At 39.8% G+C, this 18445-nt stretch overlaps 1 protein-coding gene across 1 annotated transcript; it reads right to left on the minus strand.

Annotated features, from left to right (window-relative positions):
* Nucleotides 1–2522: 2522 nt before the first annotated feature.
* fgf10a (fibroblast growth factor 10a) lies at nucleotides 2523–17342 on the minus strand. Its single transcript, XM_082140550.1, has 3 exons — nucleotides 16327–17342; nucleotides 4438–4541; nucleotides 2523–3457 (listed from the first exon to the last, which is right to left on the minus strand). Exons 1-3 carry the CDS (start codon nucleotides 16631–16633, stop codon nucleotides 3263–3265), a joined length of 606 nt encoding a protein of 201 aa, XP_081996676.1. The 5' UTR covers nucleotides 16634–17342; the 3' UTR covers nucleotides 2523–3262.
* Nucleotides 17343–18445: the final 1103 nt, after the last annotated feature.

Here is an 18445-nt window from a genome sequence, read left to right on the forward strand (position 1 = left end):
ACTCATTTAAACAGCATACACAAACCCGAACTTGACTGCACATCACATTTTTTGACATTGTTGATAGGCTACTGCTTTCATTCGTAATGCAACGGACCGGTCTACGGGGCATAAATTAAGCCTTCAAATAATAGGGTTATTGGGCTGTTTACACATGGGTAGGCTACAATAAAAGAGCCTGCACAGCAACAGCAAATAGAAAATAACACAAAAAACAGGTCTAGTGGCTACTTTGGCCCTGTCCCAAATGGCACACTCCGGACTTGTGGACTTCCTCAGAGTCCACACTTTGGTGACGTCATGTAGTGCAGACCTATAGGGCCCTTGGCGCGAGTCCACGAGGGCGCATTGAGAGGTATTTTTGGGACAGACTCGATCGGCATGCCGGAAATAACGGTCTGGTTGTTGTTGGACAGGAGAAATCACATTTTTGCGCTCCGACGTCTTATCTGCATGTCCACTACACAGCCTAATTTTACAGTTCTATATTTTGATATTATGCATATCACCTGGGCATTAGACAATAGATAAATCATGCTTATTTAAATGATGTATACAGTTGTACATAATAATACATAATGTTCCATTTGAACTAAGATTACAATTTTAAAACATAATTTAAACATATTTTTTTCAATTTACAGGTTTCAATATTCATAGGCCTACTATGTTTACATATGACTCAGTAAAGCCCTGCCATTCGGTTCTATTTATTTAATGAATCATAATGCGATCGTATTATTAAACACGCTATTATTATGTTTGAGACATCAACCACTGGTCGATGACCATAATGTTTGTATAAACTGTAGGTAACAACTGGTAAAATGTACATTTAGGTCATAAAAACAGTAATATTTTCTTCACAGCCATGTCAACAATTATCCGTGAGTGAAATCTCCTCCCATCTGTTGTCTGATTGGCCTTTCGCAAGGATTCCTGGGTAGTTAAAGTGCGTGGAGCCTGCATCTATGCGGGCTTCGTGGAAGACCGCTTCAAGGGTACAAAGGGGGCGCTGCTGAGCACACTTCAGAGCGGTAAAATGCTGAATGGGACGGCCTACGGACTCGTAGACTCAGCGAGCACGCGCAATTCAAGTCCACGAGACCGAAAGTCCGCATGAAGTGCGCCATTTGGGACAGGGCCTTACACAACACTGACGGTGGACTTGCGCTCAGGAGTAGAGCAACTGCGGACGAAAACAATTTTTTTTTTTTTTTTTTTTTTTTTTTGAGCGGCTGCGGACTAATTCTTTCTACGCTCACACAATATGACGTCACACGTTGCGCGTATGTTTTAAAAACATAATCTAACATAAATAGTCCTAACAATTTTTAATTAGCCCACTCAAAGTGTTTATTACAAATAAATTACTAAATGCTTAAAATTAATTTAAATGTAAATGAACAAAAAAATGCGTTACATTTACAATCCTGTGAGCCCCAGCACCCCCACTTCCTGTGCCCCTGACCAACTTTTTTTGGAATCAAAATAGGCCTACATGCGCTGCTGTTTCTGATTTACTAAAAAAGGAGAGGAATATCTGACTAAATGGTCATGTTGTCTCTCTCGCTATACTGATTCATTTGCGGTGCCCTTGAATAACTATTTTTAGTTCGGTGCCTCGTACAAAAGTGTGTTAACGAACCGAACGTCGTAGCAGGCCTAGCTACCCCTCAAAATGAAACCGGTTTTCGGTTACAAGCCTTACGGTATAATTGCACATGAAAAGTTGTTTACGAACCACCTAGAACTTCTAAACAAACACATCAATTCTCTGAATTGAAATAATAGGAACTGCCTGGGAAAGTCCATGAGTCAACGTCACTGTTCCCAAGTGAACTCAAAAACGCAAGAGGGGATATGATAAAAGGTGAGACTTGAACCCAAAGTTTTAACTTAGTAATTGCTGGAACTGCTCCTAAGGTTTGAGAGGGAGAGAAAGCGTTAGACCTACAGAAGAGATAATCAGAATCAGCCCATAATCTACTGCCAATATTTACACACACACCACATGCCCTTCATATTGACTCTTTTGAAGTGAGCAGGCTAATAAAGCACAGTTTGATGATTGAAAGTTGTGCTTAAAGTTGAAAATGAGGCAAAGGGCATTGAGGGTGGATATAGATTTATATGTGGTTTTCGTTAACTGCTGAAATATATAAACAAGTATGAATGTTTTCAATGAATGTTTGGGCACAAGTGAACTCAGCTTAAAAAAAAAGTCCCTTCCATGACTGATACTAGGACAATAAGTGTGGCAGTGGCCGAAGATAGTATGTGTTTTGAGTTCTTGAATGCTTTTGGAGATGAGCTCATAGTTATCACTGGGATCTTTTTCTTTCTTTTTGGGAAACAATAGTGTTTTTTCAATTGTGGGACTGAGAAAATAAAAAAATATATTAACCAAAAAACCTAAGTGCAGCAAATTCATTTTGTTTTACAGATACATTTCACATCTGAAAAGTGAATAAAAGAAGAAAATGAGCTTTTCTCAGCATCATGGATGCAACTTCTGCTAGGTAAAGAGAAATATATTTATTTATTCATGTGTAACCGATAGAATAGCTTTTTAAAAGAGGAGCATAAATGATAAAAAATGTCCATTCCATGTTTTTTTGTCTTTGTTTTTCTTTAAATATTACATAAAATAAATAATTTATTCCAAAGCAGTCAGGTAAAGAATGGAGATATCAAATACAGTGGCTTTTGCATGTTAATAATATTAGAGTTCTTTACGCTATGGTGCTAGCTTGACTAAATTCGGATGGTAGGAAGCGGGGTCTCCGTCTCGGCCTCTCAGTCTTGCACCTTGAGCAAGTGCTTCCAGTAAGTGTTTGCATAACTTTCAGTCCACTGAGTCACAGAGTTTGAGAGTCTGTTAGAGTGTTTCGTATGAGTTAGTACAGCATAAATAACTGCATCCAAAGGTCACACACACAAATACACACAAGCAATACACTCTGTGAAAGGTCTCTTCAGTTCATTCTGGGAGGTTGCAATGTTCGATTCCTCTCCGTCGGTTTTGGTCCAACCTTTCCTTCGCTAGAAAAGGGTTTGGCATAAAAAATGTCCCACATTTTCCCTGGTGCCAATAACTTAAAAAAATATGTGATAACAGTCTGACTCAGTGAAAAGGTGTTCTCTTAGTTCCTTTACATAGTGCCCTTTTCTCCAAACGGTTCCCTTTTATAGGCCTACTGTCGAAAAATTCCAAGTCTTTCCTCAGTGCAGTTAAATGTTCCCTTTGGTGGGGTTGTAGCTACACGATAGGAATGGGGAGAAAGTGTGTGGCTGTGTTTTTTCTCCGGGTCTTTTTGGCTCTCATCGGCCTCCCGTTGGCGCTCAAGCCCACGAACATGGGCTTCTTCTTGTTCCTCCACTCTGCCGAGGCGTAGGTGTTGTACCTGTTCTCCTCGATCCGCTCTATCAGCTTGCAGTCAATGCCGAAATCCCTCTGAAAAAAGAAGATTTGTGAGTCAGTTCTAGATATTATCTTTGGTCATGTGGTAAAAGTCTATTCAATTTGTTGAGTTATTTAAAATGTAATCATTTGAATGCAAACCATATAAATATTATTGTCCCACTTGTCAGATTTTTTTTTTGTTGAATAAAAAGAATATAATATTGTATATCATGTATTATGAAAGGGATAATGTACATCCAGCCGATTGTTATCCGCTTTACATCGGGGTCTTCATCACCCTGTCCTTTTTTTATCCTTTTTCCGAGCGTAAATAGAAAAAATGGTGGCATACGTCACTATATTGATTGATACTTCCGCAGTGAGGACAATAGTCCTGAGGCGTAGGCGATTATATTTTAGGACTTTCCCCTTCCTCTCAGTTGATTTCACTTTTGGGAAAACTATTGGCACTATTTTTCCCTGTTTCAGGTAACATTTGCCATTCTCGAGAGCGGATGAATGAAAGGCGATGGGGCTGGAGAGAACTCGGAACAAAGAGGGAGCTGGGGATTGTATGGCTGGATTGTGAATGGAGGAGAACGCATGCATGGAGCAGTATTGGAGGAGAGAGTACAGTGTAAGGAAGAGGGCCTTCTCAGCTTACTTTTTCAAAGATAACAGAACTCTTTTGCTCAAGCCGACTTTTGCCGGGGGATTATTTACAGGCAATGGAGTGGAACTGTCCTTTAAAACAACCCCAGGCTTTTTAAGTGCCCCGAGACATGAGAAATAGAGCAGGCTCTCTGACATCAAAGCCTCTGAGAGGGACCCGAGGGCTGACGGATCTTTCTGGAAGCTTGTAAAGAGCTGAATTTCTATAAATAGTTTAGAAATTCTGAATGTTGTTTAAAAATTCCCGATAAGAAGGACGACTTCGGTTTGGACGGGATCGTGAGACGTTATCATTATTTGTTGTAGAGTCCAGTCATTAACTATAATTAAAAGAGAAATGAAGAGAAAATGATGCTCACCGCCCCGTAGACCACCCCTTTCTTGTTAATTGCAAGGTAGTAATTGCTTTGAATCCCCTTGATGGCAACGATGCCCACATCCACAGACTTGATTTCGAGTGTACCTACAAAACAAACATAAACATATCATTTACATAACGTCCAAATAAAAGCATTGCCGTTTTTAGAGTTTTGGAATTATGTGAATATTTATGGTGCACCGCTGGTATCGTATGAAACATGTAATTGCATAATAACATAGAAAGAAGGCACATTTGTGCTTTGATAGAACAGGTAACAAATATCAACATGCACTGTAAATAGATAAAGGCATTACAGAAAAGACCTTCTTAAACTTTACCCACAATCCACCTCATAACCCCAATGCTAGAATCAAAAATTCTCCATCTTCCCAGGCAAAAAGGAGTACTTATCTTCAAAAGCTGAAAAGTCATATTTTGCTGTCTTTGTTGTTATTGTTTTCAGAGCTGAAAGGCATACTGGCAAAGCTTTGCAGCCATTAGGGATCCAAGTTGTGGTAATCATTATGGTTTTGCTTTTTAAAAGGCAATTATGTAAACCCATAAAGCCATCACGCTTTAGATGGGATTAGTCCCAGACCAAAGCATGTCCTAGTAGCAAACAGGGCTATATGATCCTATGTTGTTTGTGTATGGGGTTAAAAGAGCTTTTGCCTGCAGCTTCTGGCCTTTGACGAACACGAGCTGTTCAGTTTACCTCGCTGCTTAAGTGAACTCAGTGCTTTTATCTGCAACTATTCAACAAGACATCAAAACCATAAAACCAAGCCTCAAAAGCAAGTAAATAAATAAGCAATAAAAATGATTTAATTATAGCAATGTAAAAGTACTTAAACTCACTTAAACTTATCCCCAAAACTAAACAGTGTTGTCAGTGTGCAATGTTTGCAGATGTAAATAAATGTACGTGTGGTAGAAAAGATACTGTACATACTCAGATGCAGTATTTACTTATGAGATCCCTTTATTAAAATACATCAGTTGGGGTTAGGGGATAGAATATATAGTTTGTACAGTATAAAAATTAGGGCTGCACGATATATCGTTTTAGCATCGATATATCGATATCGGCCCCCATATATATATATATAGCTCTGTAGTTTTCAACTTTTCAACTAAAATTTATATTTTATTTCAGCTTTATTTCAGTTAACCAAACAATTGTTAGAAGTTTTAATTTAGGTTTTAGTTTAAAATAAACTAGCCTAAACCTACAAAAAAAAAAAAAACGTGATCGGTTGCTTTATACGTCAGTCAGATGATCTATTGCAGCAAAAAGTCAATATATTACATATTTCAGAACTATGTAAAACCCCCTGAGTTTTGTGACGCAGAGGGATTGAACCCACACCTGTGGATCAGGGACACAAGCGCTGCTACAACAGGAGGATTAAGTGGATTTGAAGGCAGTTCTTCTACATGGGCTCATGTTGCAGTCACCAAGAGAAGATGTAAGGAGACCTCATCTCCTATCCTCTCTCCTCCCTCGCCTCAGGTTCATGAACAAGAGCCACAGAATAAAAGGAGGGGGCTCAGAGATGGGATCACAGACTTGGTAGGATTAAGGGGGAATAATCCATGATCAAAGAGCAATAGAGTGGACAAAAGCAATAGAACGGCTGCCCAAAATGACACGCGCATATACATTTTGACGAGAAATCCCAAGCATATAACAAACATCTATTATACAGACACATACATTTGTGTGTACACATGCAGACACATTGTGAGTGATGTCATGTGTGCAAACAACATGTCATGTCTACAGTAAATTTGGTGACTGCTCTTTAAAGCTTTCAATGTCAAAATAAAGCCTGAATCTCCTGGCAGAAAGCACCTGTTTGGTTTCGGCTATTTGATGTGGTTTGTCAAACCAAAACACGCTAATTTTTATTTATTTTTTTACGACTACCTCACGCGTTCCAAGAGTGTTTCCCCTGTCTGCATTGAAGCTGAAATGCAGGTCTGCAACAAAGGACTGGATTTACAAAACCAAAACATCTCTGAGGCATCTAAGCAACAGGTCTCGCTGCATGCTTTCTTCTTCCACACCATAAACATTTAAGATCTGCCTCTCTTTCATTTCAGATTTCTGTCAAGTACCAGTTATTTAATGTGAGATTTGACCTAAAAGTACAGAGAAACGTTTTAAGGCCAGTGTCTGAAGCGCAGTAAGCTCGCAAGCACATATTATCTAATCAACATTTTTAAGACATTACCAAAAACAACAGCTGTGCGTGCAACAAGTCTGTTACAGTTTTATTTGGCTCATTAAAGTGCGTCTGCGCAGTCAGGTAAGAGTTAAAACTCAGCAAACCTCTACAGCAGTGGTTCTCAAACTTAATCAGATGGTGGACCACTTTAACATTACCGGCAGACCACCTAACACCCAAGTCTGAGGGAAACTTCAAACTACTTAAAAACAATTACCTACAGTTTTAAATGGCATACAGATTGTCCATTGTGTTTAAAATAGCCTATAACTGATAACTATCAGTTACATTATCAAAGTAGCAGAAGCCCTTTATAACAAATTTAAAATATAGTTTTTTTTACTAATGTAAATTTTACATTTTGAATAAATTTTGGTGTTTTTTGTCAATTATAAATATTTTATATATTTATTATTTTTTTATCAGCTAGTCAACTTGCCGGCCATTATTATTTTTTTATAAAAAAGATTTTATTTGTATTTTTATTCCAGCCAGTAAACTCGCCAACCACTTGGAATCCCTCACACAGGACAGTTTGAAAACCGCTGCTCTACAGACAGCAATTCCTTGACTCATAAGAGCGTGATTACTATTAAACAGTTTTCCTGGCAGACCCAATGTTTTGTTACATCTATATCATGGTGCTCCGGTATTCTGACAAACACGATTTCACCGCCTGCATTATTCAAAGCACTAGCCAAGACATTCTCTTAAAAAAATGTGAGAATTTTCTTTCGTGGCGCAACCTAATCCTCCAAGTATTCTTGTTTTACTCCCCATTAGGGCTCAGATTACAAAGACTTATAAGCCTTAGCGTTTTAACAAGCCCGGCCCCACCTTACCCATACCCGGCCATGTGTCTGTGACATTACACTGCCCGTGGCCCAACGGTGGTCCAGTGAGTCCCACCCGTAGCCTAGCGTGATCTTCCCTCAGTAGACTTGGCTTCTGCCCCAGGCTCTGTAGGTGGCCGCCCCCCTTCCAGCTTAACGGCGTTCAGTGTTTTCTTGGCAGAGTGACAGAACTCAGGTTATCGCATCTTGTGGTAATTACAAAAACCCCGCAGCCTTATATTTGTAGCCTCGTGCAACCTGCATCACTACCAAAGCTTGCAAGAGAGTGAAAGAGACCCCCATCCACTTCAAACATGTTTGGAAATAAAAAATTTTATCAGGCAGACGGACCTTTCCCTAGCAGTTTCCAGATTGGATCGTTTCCAGACGTCAAAATAAGAATCGTACTTGCACTTGGGAACCCTCAACTGCTTGTCAGCTCTCCACACCGATGCAAAGTCTGTATAGGTCAAGTCATATATTACACCAGAGTGCTTAATTGTCCTGGGAACCTTGGACTGCCACGCCTCTGATGCGCACGTCTTTTCAATTAAACCCCCTTCCACAGACCGTAAAGGAAAAAGGGTCCCCATTAAAAGGCATCTTTGCAGCTGACCCGTCATTGGCTTCTGATGACAGTGACTTGCACCTTTGATCTGGGCTCTGTGGGCCCCTGGCTCCTGGGCTCGGGGAGATCAGTGGACGGGTCTGGGGGGCCGGTCTCATTATCCTACTTTCCTGGTCCTGCTGAAATAGAGTGACTTTGAATGAACTCTGGCTGGGAGGACTGTGAATGTGTTTGTATGCAGACCTTTTGAAGATTTTACAACCCGATCTTATGGGAAAACGTAACTATGTTACAAGGTGGCAATTTCGTATTCATTTGTATTGTGTGAATCGTACAAAAACAGACAATTATTATTTTTATTTTTTTAAAGGAAGCATGAAGGTCAACTCAACCCACCCCTAAACAAACCTGACACTGGGGCGTAAGCAGATCGCACAAAAACGTATGAATGAGATCATATGAATTCAAACGAATTAGCCACCAATTCACAAAAACATAAAATAATTACGAATTGCCATAAGATATGTTGGATTTTGTCACCTTTTTTCATTAGCAGTGTGTGCTGGATTGTATGGAGAAATGCAAAAAATGTTCATGCTAATACGCATCAGATCAGATGACGATAAACTGATGTTCTCGGTCATGTCTGTGCATCCTCTGTCGTGTTAAAAATGAAATCGATGAACCTTGCATATCTGGATTTTCGTTTGTTTTTAAATGAGCCTTTCTGCATTGCACAAGATCGTTTACAGAAAGCATATGTGGACTCTGCAGACAGACTCCGAATAACACAACTTTTTGAGAGCTTAAAATCTTTTTGTGATGATTGATGATTTTTTTTCCTTCATTTTTTTTCAGCACCTCATAAACAGGCTTTAGTTGCTGATTTTCCTACAGACACTTGCTATGCAATGCAAACCTATTGGCAATCCATTCTCCCTCTCATCCAACAGTTATCTTCCGAGAACTCATAGCACATAACACCACGGCACATCTGCCTCTAAATATTTCTCTTTAGGTCTCTAGATCTATATCTCGTGCCGAAAAATAATGACCTGCCAAGCCAAGCACACACTACAAGACTGAAGGCAAAAGGAAGGTGAGAGTGGGAAACAGAAGTCAAATATTGTATTTTGGTTAAGAAGTGCAATTGAAAATCTGTGACAGTGCGTAGAAGAAAATGTGAATCTCTAAATGTGCACAGGCAACCTTCAGTCTTGTAGTGTGTGCTTGGCCTAAAGAAAAACATAAAGGAACACATGACTTGCCACTGGCCTGTGACTTGATGTGATCCAAATACGGATGATGTGTATTTGACTACATGATAACATTGTTTCCCAGGGGCATACGGTTTGAATGTGCATGTCTTGGTCTGAGCTTAATACACAAGAAATAGTTACGTGAAGTTATTTCATGTTATGTAATGGGTCAGTAGTGAAAATAGTAGTGCTGTTTTCCTGCTATAAATCTGCTAAAATGTGACTCATTGAAACAGCACAGAAAAAAAGAAAAAGAAAAGAAAGTCAGAAAATGAGTACAGTTCTTCTTTCTCTCTTCCAGTTGCATATAGGCTCCATATACTCAGTGCCCCATAATGGGTTGTTTTAAGAATTATTTAGGAGAGGACTGGGATTATGAACTGAGATAAATGATATGTATTCGAATTATTAATAGTAATGATAATAATAATAAATAAATAAATAAATATATATATATATATATATATATATATAAATAATTAATAATTATTTAGTACAAAATGTGTTTGTTTAAATTGTTGCACATTTAGTTCACCCAAAAAAAAAAAAAGTAAACTTTATAACATGTCTGATTTGTGATTCAGACCCATTTTGTAAACTGGATCAACTGATTCATTGAAAAGATCTGATTCAAAATATTTATTTGTATGTGTGTTTATGATTTTATGACTTCTTATGATTTTTTGTCACTTTTGCCTCATTCACTTTCATTATACTGAAACAAGTGGTAAGGATATGCGTGTATATATATATATATATATATATATATATATATATATATATATATATATATATATATATATGTGTGTGTGTGTGTGTGTGTGTGTGTGTGTGTGTGTATGTGTACACACACACACATTATTTATTATATTAATTTTAATATTTGGGTGAACAATCCCATTTAAAACTCTTTTCACATAGGCCATCAGAGTATATTAAGTATCATGTCTTTCTCCAGGCATTTGTTAACCACCATGTAAACTGCTCAACCAATTTTTGATGACAGACAAATCTGTTCAATGTTTGCACTGCCAGGGCAATGAAACCACTAAAACACTTTGCGCGCTCACAAGCACATGAAACCATGCATGCACCATCCCCAAACACACACATAAGATAACCAAACACTCAGACGACCTTCTGTGGCTGCAAACAGATTCCAACCTCCTCCTAGCAGACACCCATCTTAATGGGGACCAAAGCAAAACCACTCAAACTTCCTGCTCACTTTTTTGACTGGCCAGATGCATCTCTGCTCACACTGTCCCTGGTCTCACTTCAGTGCTTTGATGCCCCAACCACCGCCATCTGTTCAAGCACACATCGCTTAGGAATTCCCCTTGGAGCTTGTGAGAAGATCTGTTTGAGGAAAACTTCACCCTGCTTTCAGCTATACATTTGTCCAGTATTGTAGCATGTCAAACACTTAACAGATTAATAGGACACTGAAAGACATGGCAAAGTCCTGTTCCCTCAGCCTTTCCTAGCTAAAGGCTCGATAAATATAAATAGAACAATGGGTATTTGTACAGTAGATATCTCAGTTATCAAGACTCCCTGTACCTGGCTTAAAACATGTTACATCTCAGTGTTACACCATAAATTGCTCAATGATCAGTAGTATTGTACTGTGATTGTTTCCTGAAAGTAAAAAATTTTTGTCCCAGCGGTCGACAAGTGTGCTTTTGGTCACTGTCTGTTGGCAATCAGATAGACCATAGCAGAAAAGAGACAGTGGTGTTTCTCCCCAGCACACCCCTTGGCACAAATGGCACTCTGTTTTAGGTAATGGGGTCAGAGGTTAGGCATACATCTGGTCTTCCACTCCTCCAGGTTGAACTTTCAGCATGGGAAAAATGGATGCATTAACTAGATGAAGATGTTGAGCTGCTACTACAGAATTTACACATGTGCTGTAGGTTTAATGGACTTGTCATTTTGAAAACATTTACTTTTATCTAAGTTTACACGGTAAAACTATACAATACAAATTACAAAATACATTTTCATATCATGGTAAAAAATACAGTAAAAACTATTTTATTGTAATAAAAAATATTATAATTTAAAATAACTGTTTTCTATTTTAATATAGTTTAAAATGTACAGTAATTTATTCCTGTGATGGCAAAGCTGAATTTCCAACATCATCAACAGTCTTTAGTGTCACAAAGAATTAATTCTACTGTAATATGCTGATTCGGTGCTCAAGAAACTTTTCTTATTATTATCATCAATGTTGAAAACAGTTGTGTTTGCTAATATTTTCTTTTTTCTAAAGAAAAAAAAAATCTTACTGACCCCAAACTTTTGAACATTAGTATACAGTAGATGGAATAAATATAATGGAAACATAAGGAAACATGTCAAAGTTATCAGCAAGTTGGATTTTTTTCTGAGGGCCATGGCTCTTGTAGAGATGTCTTGTAAAAACAGCTCTGTTATTTATGAATCAGAAAGGAGAAAGTATATGAGGACATCAAGGTCAAAGAGAATGAAACACTGGCACTAACCTTTTGCACATCAGCTCAATCCTCATAAGTCACTTTTATTACTTGTGTGGTTGGGATTTCCCACGGGAGCTATAAACGGGCACCGTAAGTTACCACAGAGAGCACATACACACTTCTGAAGAGTGCCATCCATGTGGTCAGGGCTGGCAACATGTAATTTAAATTTACACATTGCATATGTTCATTTTCACCAGTGAGTCATTTTACAGCTTCATTTGAGCTATGAAGCAGGAGCTGACTGAATATACTGATGTTATGATAAACATACAGTACAACATACATGATCACTAACTAGTAAGGCTGCACAATTAATCATTCTGTCAAAATGTTTTGTTTGCAACATGCTTTTTGGAGTGGTTGAGCACTATGACCAAATCACTGTTATTTACATTGTGTGCATTAACCAAGCCTTTTAAATTTGTATATAGGCCTATCAGAATAACAGCGAGTGTAACTGGTCCTACTCGCACCCACTCAGAGCGGGATTTGAATCAGCACGCTAACAAGTGCGCTAAAAACGCAGCCGCTAGCGTCAGTTGCAAGTGCGCCTCTTGAGGGTTTGATGTTTTACCTGCACAGCTCTTTACGTTACATGAGGATACTTCAGTTCTGATCATGGTGGCAGAATGATGCTGAACAAATATCACCTGATGCTCATAAAGAAGGTTCAGTATTAAAGTGGGTAATTTAGTTTTTTGTTGTTGTTGGGATTTGCTAGATGCAAATAATAAGAGAATTAATCCAGGGGCCTCATTTATAAAATGCTGTGTAGAAACCCTCCTACATTTGGTATAAGATCATTTCTCAAATGTGCGTATATATGATACAGAGAAAACGGACTTATGCAAAAAAAAAACACAAAAAAAAAACGAACGTAGCCAACACAAAAAACGTGCACTCCTCTCTTCCAGATGTGAAATCTATTTCTGCATTATAGGCAACAAATATGGCTACAACTTGCATAAGCAATGCTTTTATAGCTTGTTTCTGCTCCTTTTTCGGTCTTTGATCCGGAGTTTCTCTACTCTATTACGCATAATAGCGCCCCCCCCCCCCCCCCACCCTATAATAGTGAAAACACGGAAAGCTAGAAAACTCTGTCAATGACAGGGAAAGGGTTAACTAGCATCAACTAGCATGCAGTTATCTTGTTACTGTTCCTGATGAAGCATTTAACATCACACCAGCCTCAGCGAGAGGCCCTCTGAAGTCATAACAACAATGCAGTGCAACACTACCCAGCAGGCCAGTGTCCCTGCACTCTAGTTTCTGAGAAACACTTGGCAGAATAAGCTTATTCGTCTTTCTCTCTCATTAAAATGACAAAACAGCTTTTATATGAGGTAAACCGACAGAAGCTGATTGAACGTAGGCGGAAAGACAGGTTATGAGCGTTAACTATCATTTAGCAAACAAGCTATTTCATCCAGTAAGAGGTTTGTTGTTGAGCTGCTTTGTATGCATGTGGCTGAACCTTAACACCTGAATTAAAACTAGCAATTTATATAAATGTTCTATCATGAAGAAAAACAAGAGTACCACTCCGAGCAAAGCTAATGGAGTTTGGCCTGGAAACACCTCATTAGACCAGCAACAATCTGTATACTTAATTGAGCCCTATTAGATTAAACTGCCCCCAAATGAAGTGAGACGTATAATGACCGCTGGCCTGACCCTTGTTTGATCTGCTGCCCAAGAGCTGACACGATGATTGGAAAGACCCCTGCACTTTAGACCTTAAGATTCAACCAGTAGTTGAACTCCGATCGAACACATCCCCTCAATCAAAGCTGTCAAGGCCTAATGATCCTCATTAACAATTTCCTCCGGCCATGCCAATGCCACTGAACTACAACACCAGAGGTTTTGCACTTGTGTTGATTCTGACGTTTTCTTCAGCACGAGGACTGTGTGATAAACATAAAACAATTGCGCAGAGGAAAGAGACGGCAAACAAGATCAAAACAGGAAAAGAAAGATTCAACTCGGGTCGGTCCTTGTGAGAGCTTTTGCATCACAGTGAGCTTGTTGTTAGGCTCGCTCAATACACCGAGGACAGCTCCGAGTTCCAGCACGGGGTGCCATTTCCAAAAATGTCTTGGGGGAGACACAATGTGACAAAAGTGATACTGAGCTGATGGATTCTGAAAGAAAATCAAACAATATGGGTGGGATAGGATTTCAAGCTGCACATAGACAGGTCTTTTGTGGACTTGAAAACTAAAGAAGGCTGGACTTGAGAACCTCAAACATGGACAAAGAGACTCTCTGACTGGGAGTTTGAATCTGGGAAATGTAACAATCTATCATACTTAGGCTCTCTGCAAATATTTTTCCACATCAAATATGCAAAACAAATATTGGCCCTCTCATAAAATACGGGCTTTTGATTTACTGCGAGTATTTACGGTGGTGTAAATGTAAATTTCACATCAAGATGTGACATTTTATATGTGCATTGCTGGTAAATAGACTCTATTAATGTCTCATTAAAACTGCAGAATTTGGTAAACAAAATAGGTAACATCTTATACTTCTTATATTCTGTAACTCTGGCTGAAGTTATGCTCATGCAGAAAAAATACTGACCTTCAGTTCATTCGACTATTACTTTCAACAGAATGCAAAGTGTGTTTTTCATAAACATTGAATGTTGAAGTATAAAATATATATTTTTTAAAACGAGTTTGACAGGCACAGATATATTGTGCACAGACTTTTCCCTCTTCGTAAAGTTTAGCTCTATTCAAACACCGGGCCATCAAACAAAGATTATTGTCGACATGACATCAGACTATATACAATAACATGCCGTGCTGTTCATGGGAATATTCTTTTTGTTAACTTGAGAGAAATATTACACCGCAAAGGGACTGGTTCCTTTTAAAATGCCAGTGGCTCCAACTGGAGTAAAATCATTTGAGGATGTTTTGATGTTTCAAGTGCATGATGATACATAACATGGCAAGCCACTCATTTCTGCCCTTTTTACGGGCATTTGCGGCAACAACAATGGTCTCTGATTACAGAATAAATCAAGCAAACAAGCCTGTTGTAAACGCCGCGCACTAACATTGCACTGCGCCGCTGTTTTAAAGCGAGGGACACGGGGAGCACTGCTGCTACCTTGTGGGCACCAGAGGCCCTTCGAATTAAATTATAGCGTCCGCAAAAAAACACAGGGAAAGCAGAGGGATGGAAGAGGTCCAATCTGTTTTGGAGAAATGATCCATTCACCAACAAGTGGTTCCCCTTTGCTATGCCTCCCGCAGACATTCCAGGCCATATCCACACTTCAGATATATCAGCACTAAAACGAGATGTGAATCCCGACCAGTGCATCTGGCCGGAACATTATTACCAGTATGTTTCATGCCTAAGGGTCACTGTGGGAGCTAACGAGGACAGTGCAATTTTCACATGTGGTAAGCAAGTGGCAAGAATTTTTGTACAGAGATCACTGGCATAGGTATTAGTACAAAATCATATATTTTATATATATATATATATAAAAATAATAATTTAATATATTATGTATTATGTATTATGTTTAATTTAAATAAATAGCTGGCAATCATTATAATTATGTTCAAAAAGATAATCATGTGAGTGTTCAACATCTACAACACTGGACATCTAACACTGTCCAGCTTTCTGGACAAACTCTTTGATGGTAGTTGAAAGCTTTCCAAAACTCTTCAAGCTTGGGCTTGGATTTATTAAGAGACTTTCTGTGCAACACATTTAAGAGGCATTTCAGCTAATTGAAATACCCACAGCCATGTCTTGCGGAGTTCCAGCACACCCTTGTCTAAAAAAGCCAAGCAGCACGCACATGGGACCCATATGTCAAAGCTTTTTTTATTAGTGGCAATGTGTGCGCAACCTACTAACGAAAAAGTGCAGTGGGAGTTTTCGGAGTGTGGTGGCCAGGTGCTTCGAGCTCCTTGCCGGGTGTCTGGACATGCCACAAACAGTGAAATGAAGTTGAAATTCTTCTGATTATTTAAAGATGATTTATGATTGAACGTGATTACACTTTTAACACAGAAAAAAGTATAAAACAGCCTGACATAAGCTTTAAATTAATAAAAAGCCATTTATTGCAGCAACAAGGGAGTCACTGGAGCACTAATAAAGATAACTGATGTACTGCATGGTGTTCAGGAGTAACTTCCAAAATTTTGCATATTTTACAGAAAAAAGACTACCCTGTTATTTTCAAATTGGTTCCAGGAAAGTGGCTATGAATAAATCTGGGCACTGAAACCTAAGGACCAACATTAGGGCTGACTACCTCTTAGCAACGCATGCGAAGCCCAGCTCCACGCACAGCAGCTCGCGCCCACCAACATCAAGTAAGGTTTATATAATGTGCTGGATGTTTGACTCCGAAATCAAAGGAGGCAGGAAATAAACAGTGACATTTCTTCTATGGGACCCACATGTGAAAAGAAAGAGGAGAAAAATGGTCATTACTTACTGTACGGATCATCCTTGCTTTTGGTGCCATTGACTTTTCCGTTCTTATCGATCCTGAGAAAGAACTTCTGGTAGGAGAAGAGTTTCCTCTTGCGCACATCCCCCGTGAGGTGGTTGTAGCTGCGCACATGCCGCCCCACCACGGCAGACGACGAGGAGTTGGCGCCCCTCGGGGCGCGTACGGCCCTGTGGGAGTCATGGCAGGCCACAGGCAAAGCCGAACACAGGAGCAGGAGCAGCAGCGGCAGGGAAAGGCAGGACAGACGGAACCAGGCTGAGGCACCCTTAGTCACTTTCCATTTGCACATTGTCTTGGAGCTCGGAAGACTGGAAAGAGCCTCACAGAAAGGTACATGCTGAAGAACTGGACGGAAGAAAGGGTGATACCAGGAGGTGCAGCCCCGTGAAACGTCCGTGGCGGTTGCGTCTGCTTGTGCTGCTCAGGCTGGATCCGGTTCCCCTCGTGTCCAGAAGGAATGTGTCAACATCCATAACTCAAAACACCTCCGTGGGGAACTGCTTCACCTCCTCCTGCTCTCCCACGTACAATCCACTGATGAACCCCTGTCGGACGGGGAAAAACAAGGACAGCAAGAGACAACGAAAATGTTCTGGAGAAGAACGGCAAAACGGCCCGAATGCAACAGGCCAGCGAATCTGTTCTTGATGAAACGAGAGGAATCCACAGTAGGAAAAAAAGTGTAATCCCTGCTGTGTCCAGCTCTCTCAATGTCCCTCTGATTTAGAGTGTTTCCTTTCTGCTCACCACTGAAGTGCTGAGAGGATCCTGAGGTGGAGCAGACTGAGCTCTGACACTCCTCTCACCTTATTTATTTGGTTCAGGGCCCCAGATGTAATCTCTTTAGCTAATAGGGAGACTGTGAAAGCAGTCGGCTTTGAAGATCCACGTGTGCGCGTGCATGTTTTGCTTGCATGTGTGCGTCAGAATGAGAGGCGACGAGGGGCATTTTTCCTCGCCCCTCTCCTATCTGTCTCACTCTGTTTCTCCCAATTGCCTCACCCACTCTCAGTGTCTCCCTCTCTCTTACTGCCCCTCCCACCCCGTTCCCTCCCATCTGGGCTGGGAGCCCCATGCATCGGCCCGTACAGGTCTCCTCCGGCAAACTACTGCAGCCCCCCCGTGGCATGTGAGCCATATCAGAGACACCTGGAGCTGATTGCTGCTTTTACCTCATTTACCGCCATCCTCATCAGTCTTCTGTCCTACGTTAGAGAAAAAAAACAAGACTCGGATGTACCTGCACTGTTTGTACCTTGAATACACTTTTGGAAACTTTTATAGCGATATAAAAGTCTTAGGCATTGAACTACATTTAAAAAGGGCATTTCCTACAATAAAATGAGACATCAATGCTCTTGTGGGACAGAACTTACCCTGAAAACAATCTTTATTTCAAATCTGGTTTGTGTGTGGTTTAATTTCCTTTTCATATTGCCCAACAGAATCCGTATCTCCGCTTACTCTCCTCTTGTTCGACATCCCTTGCTGTTTTTCTGTGGAAAAACCATGCCAGATTCAACTTCTGCCAAGTAAATATCATTTATATCATATTTGGGCACATCTTCAGTCTTAAGTTCCAAACTGTAGCGCAGCTGAGAGCCAAGTCAGTTAGTACTTTAACTAAACAAGGTGTGAGAAGATCTTTAAGGGATTATGTGTGTTTCTAGACATTTCTGTGAGGGGGAATTTAATTGAAATTCTAATGTTGCATAATCATTTCACATTCATGCCAGGCTTATATTGTGTCAAAAGATCTTTTGGAGTCGCAAAGAAGCAAGGAAGACAACCACTAACCGGGGGGAGACGTTTACTCATTACGGGTGGGGGGAAGGGCTGCAAAAAAAGAGGGAAAAGAAACATGTGTTAGTACAACTAAACGGTGCCTAGTGCATTTGAAAGCATTCATAAAACAGTATGATTTTCTGTCAATATTATGTCAAGAAGTCTAGTTATCTTCAGATACAAAGTTTTGTTAACAAATGTTTCCATTGTGCTCACAGAAGCAGATATACCTTTGCCAATTTCATTCATCATTTACTTAGTAGAGCATATTGTTTTGCAAAACACATTGCCCGGCAAATCATTGTCATCATTTTCT

This window comes from Leuciscus leuciscus (assembly GCF_965113295.1).
Source record: "Leuciscus leuciscus genome assembly, chromosome: 16".
NCBI classification, from domain to species: Eukaryota; Metazoa; Chordata; class Actinopteri; order Cypriniformes; family Leuciscidae; genus Leuciscus; species Leuciscus leuciscus.

Coding starts and splice junctions, on each gene's coding strand:
- fgf10a (XM_082140550.1), bottom strand. CDS start 16,633: ATGTGCAAATGGAAAGTGACTAAGGGTGCCTCAGCCTGGTTCCGTCTG. Junction 4,542..16,326: donor AAGCAAGGATGATCCGTACA/GTAAGTAATGAC, acceptor TTTGTTTTGTAG/GTACACTCGAAATCAAGTCT. Junction 3,458..4,437: donor AAGGGGTGGTCTACGGGGCG/GTGAGCATCATT, acceptor TTCTTTTTTCAG/AGGGATTTCGGCATTGACTG.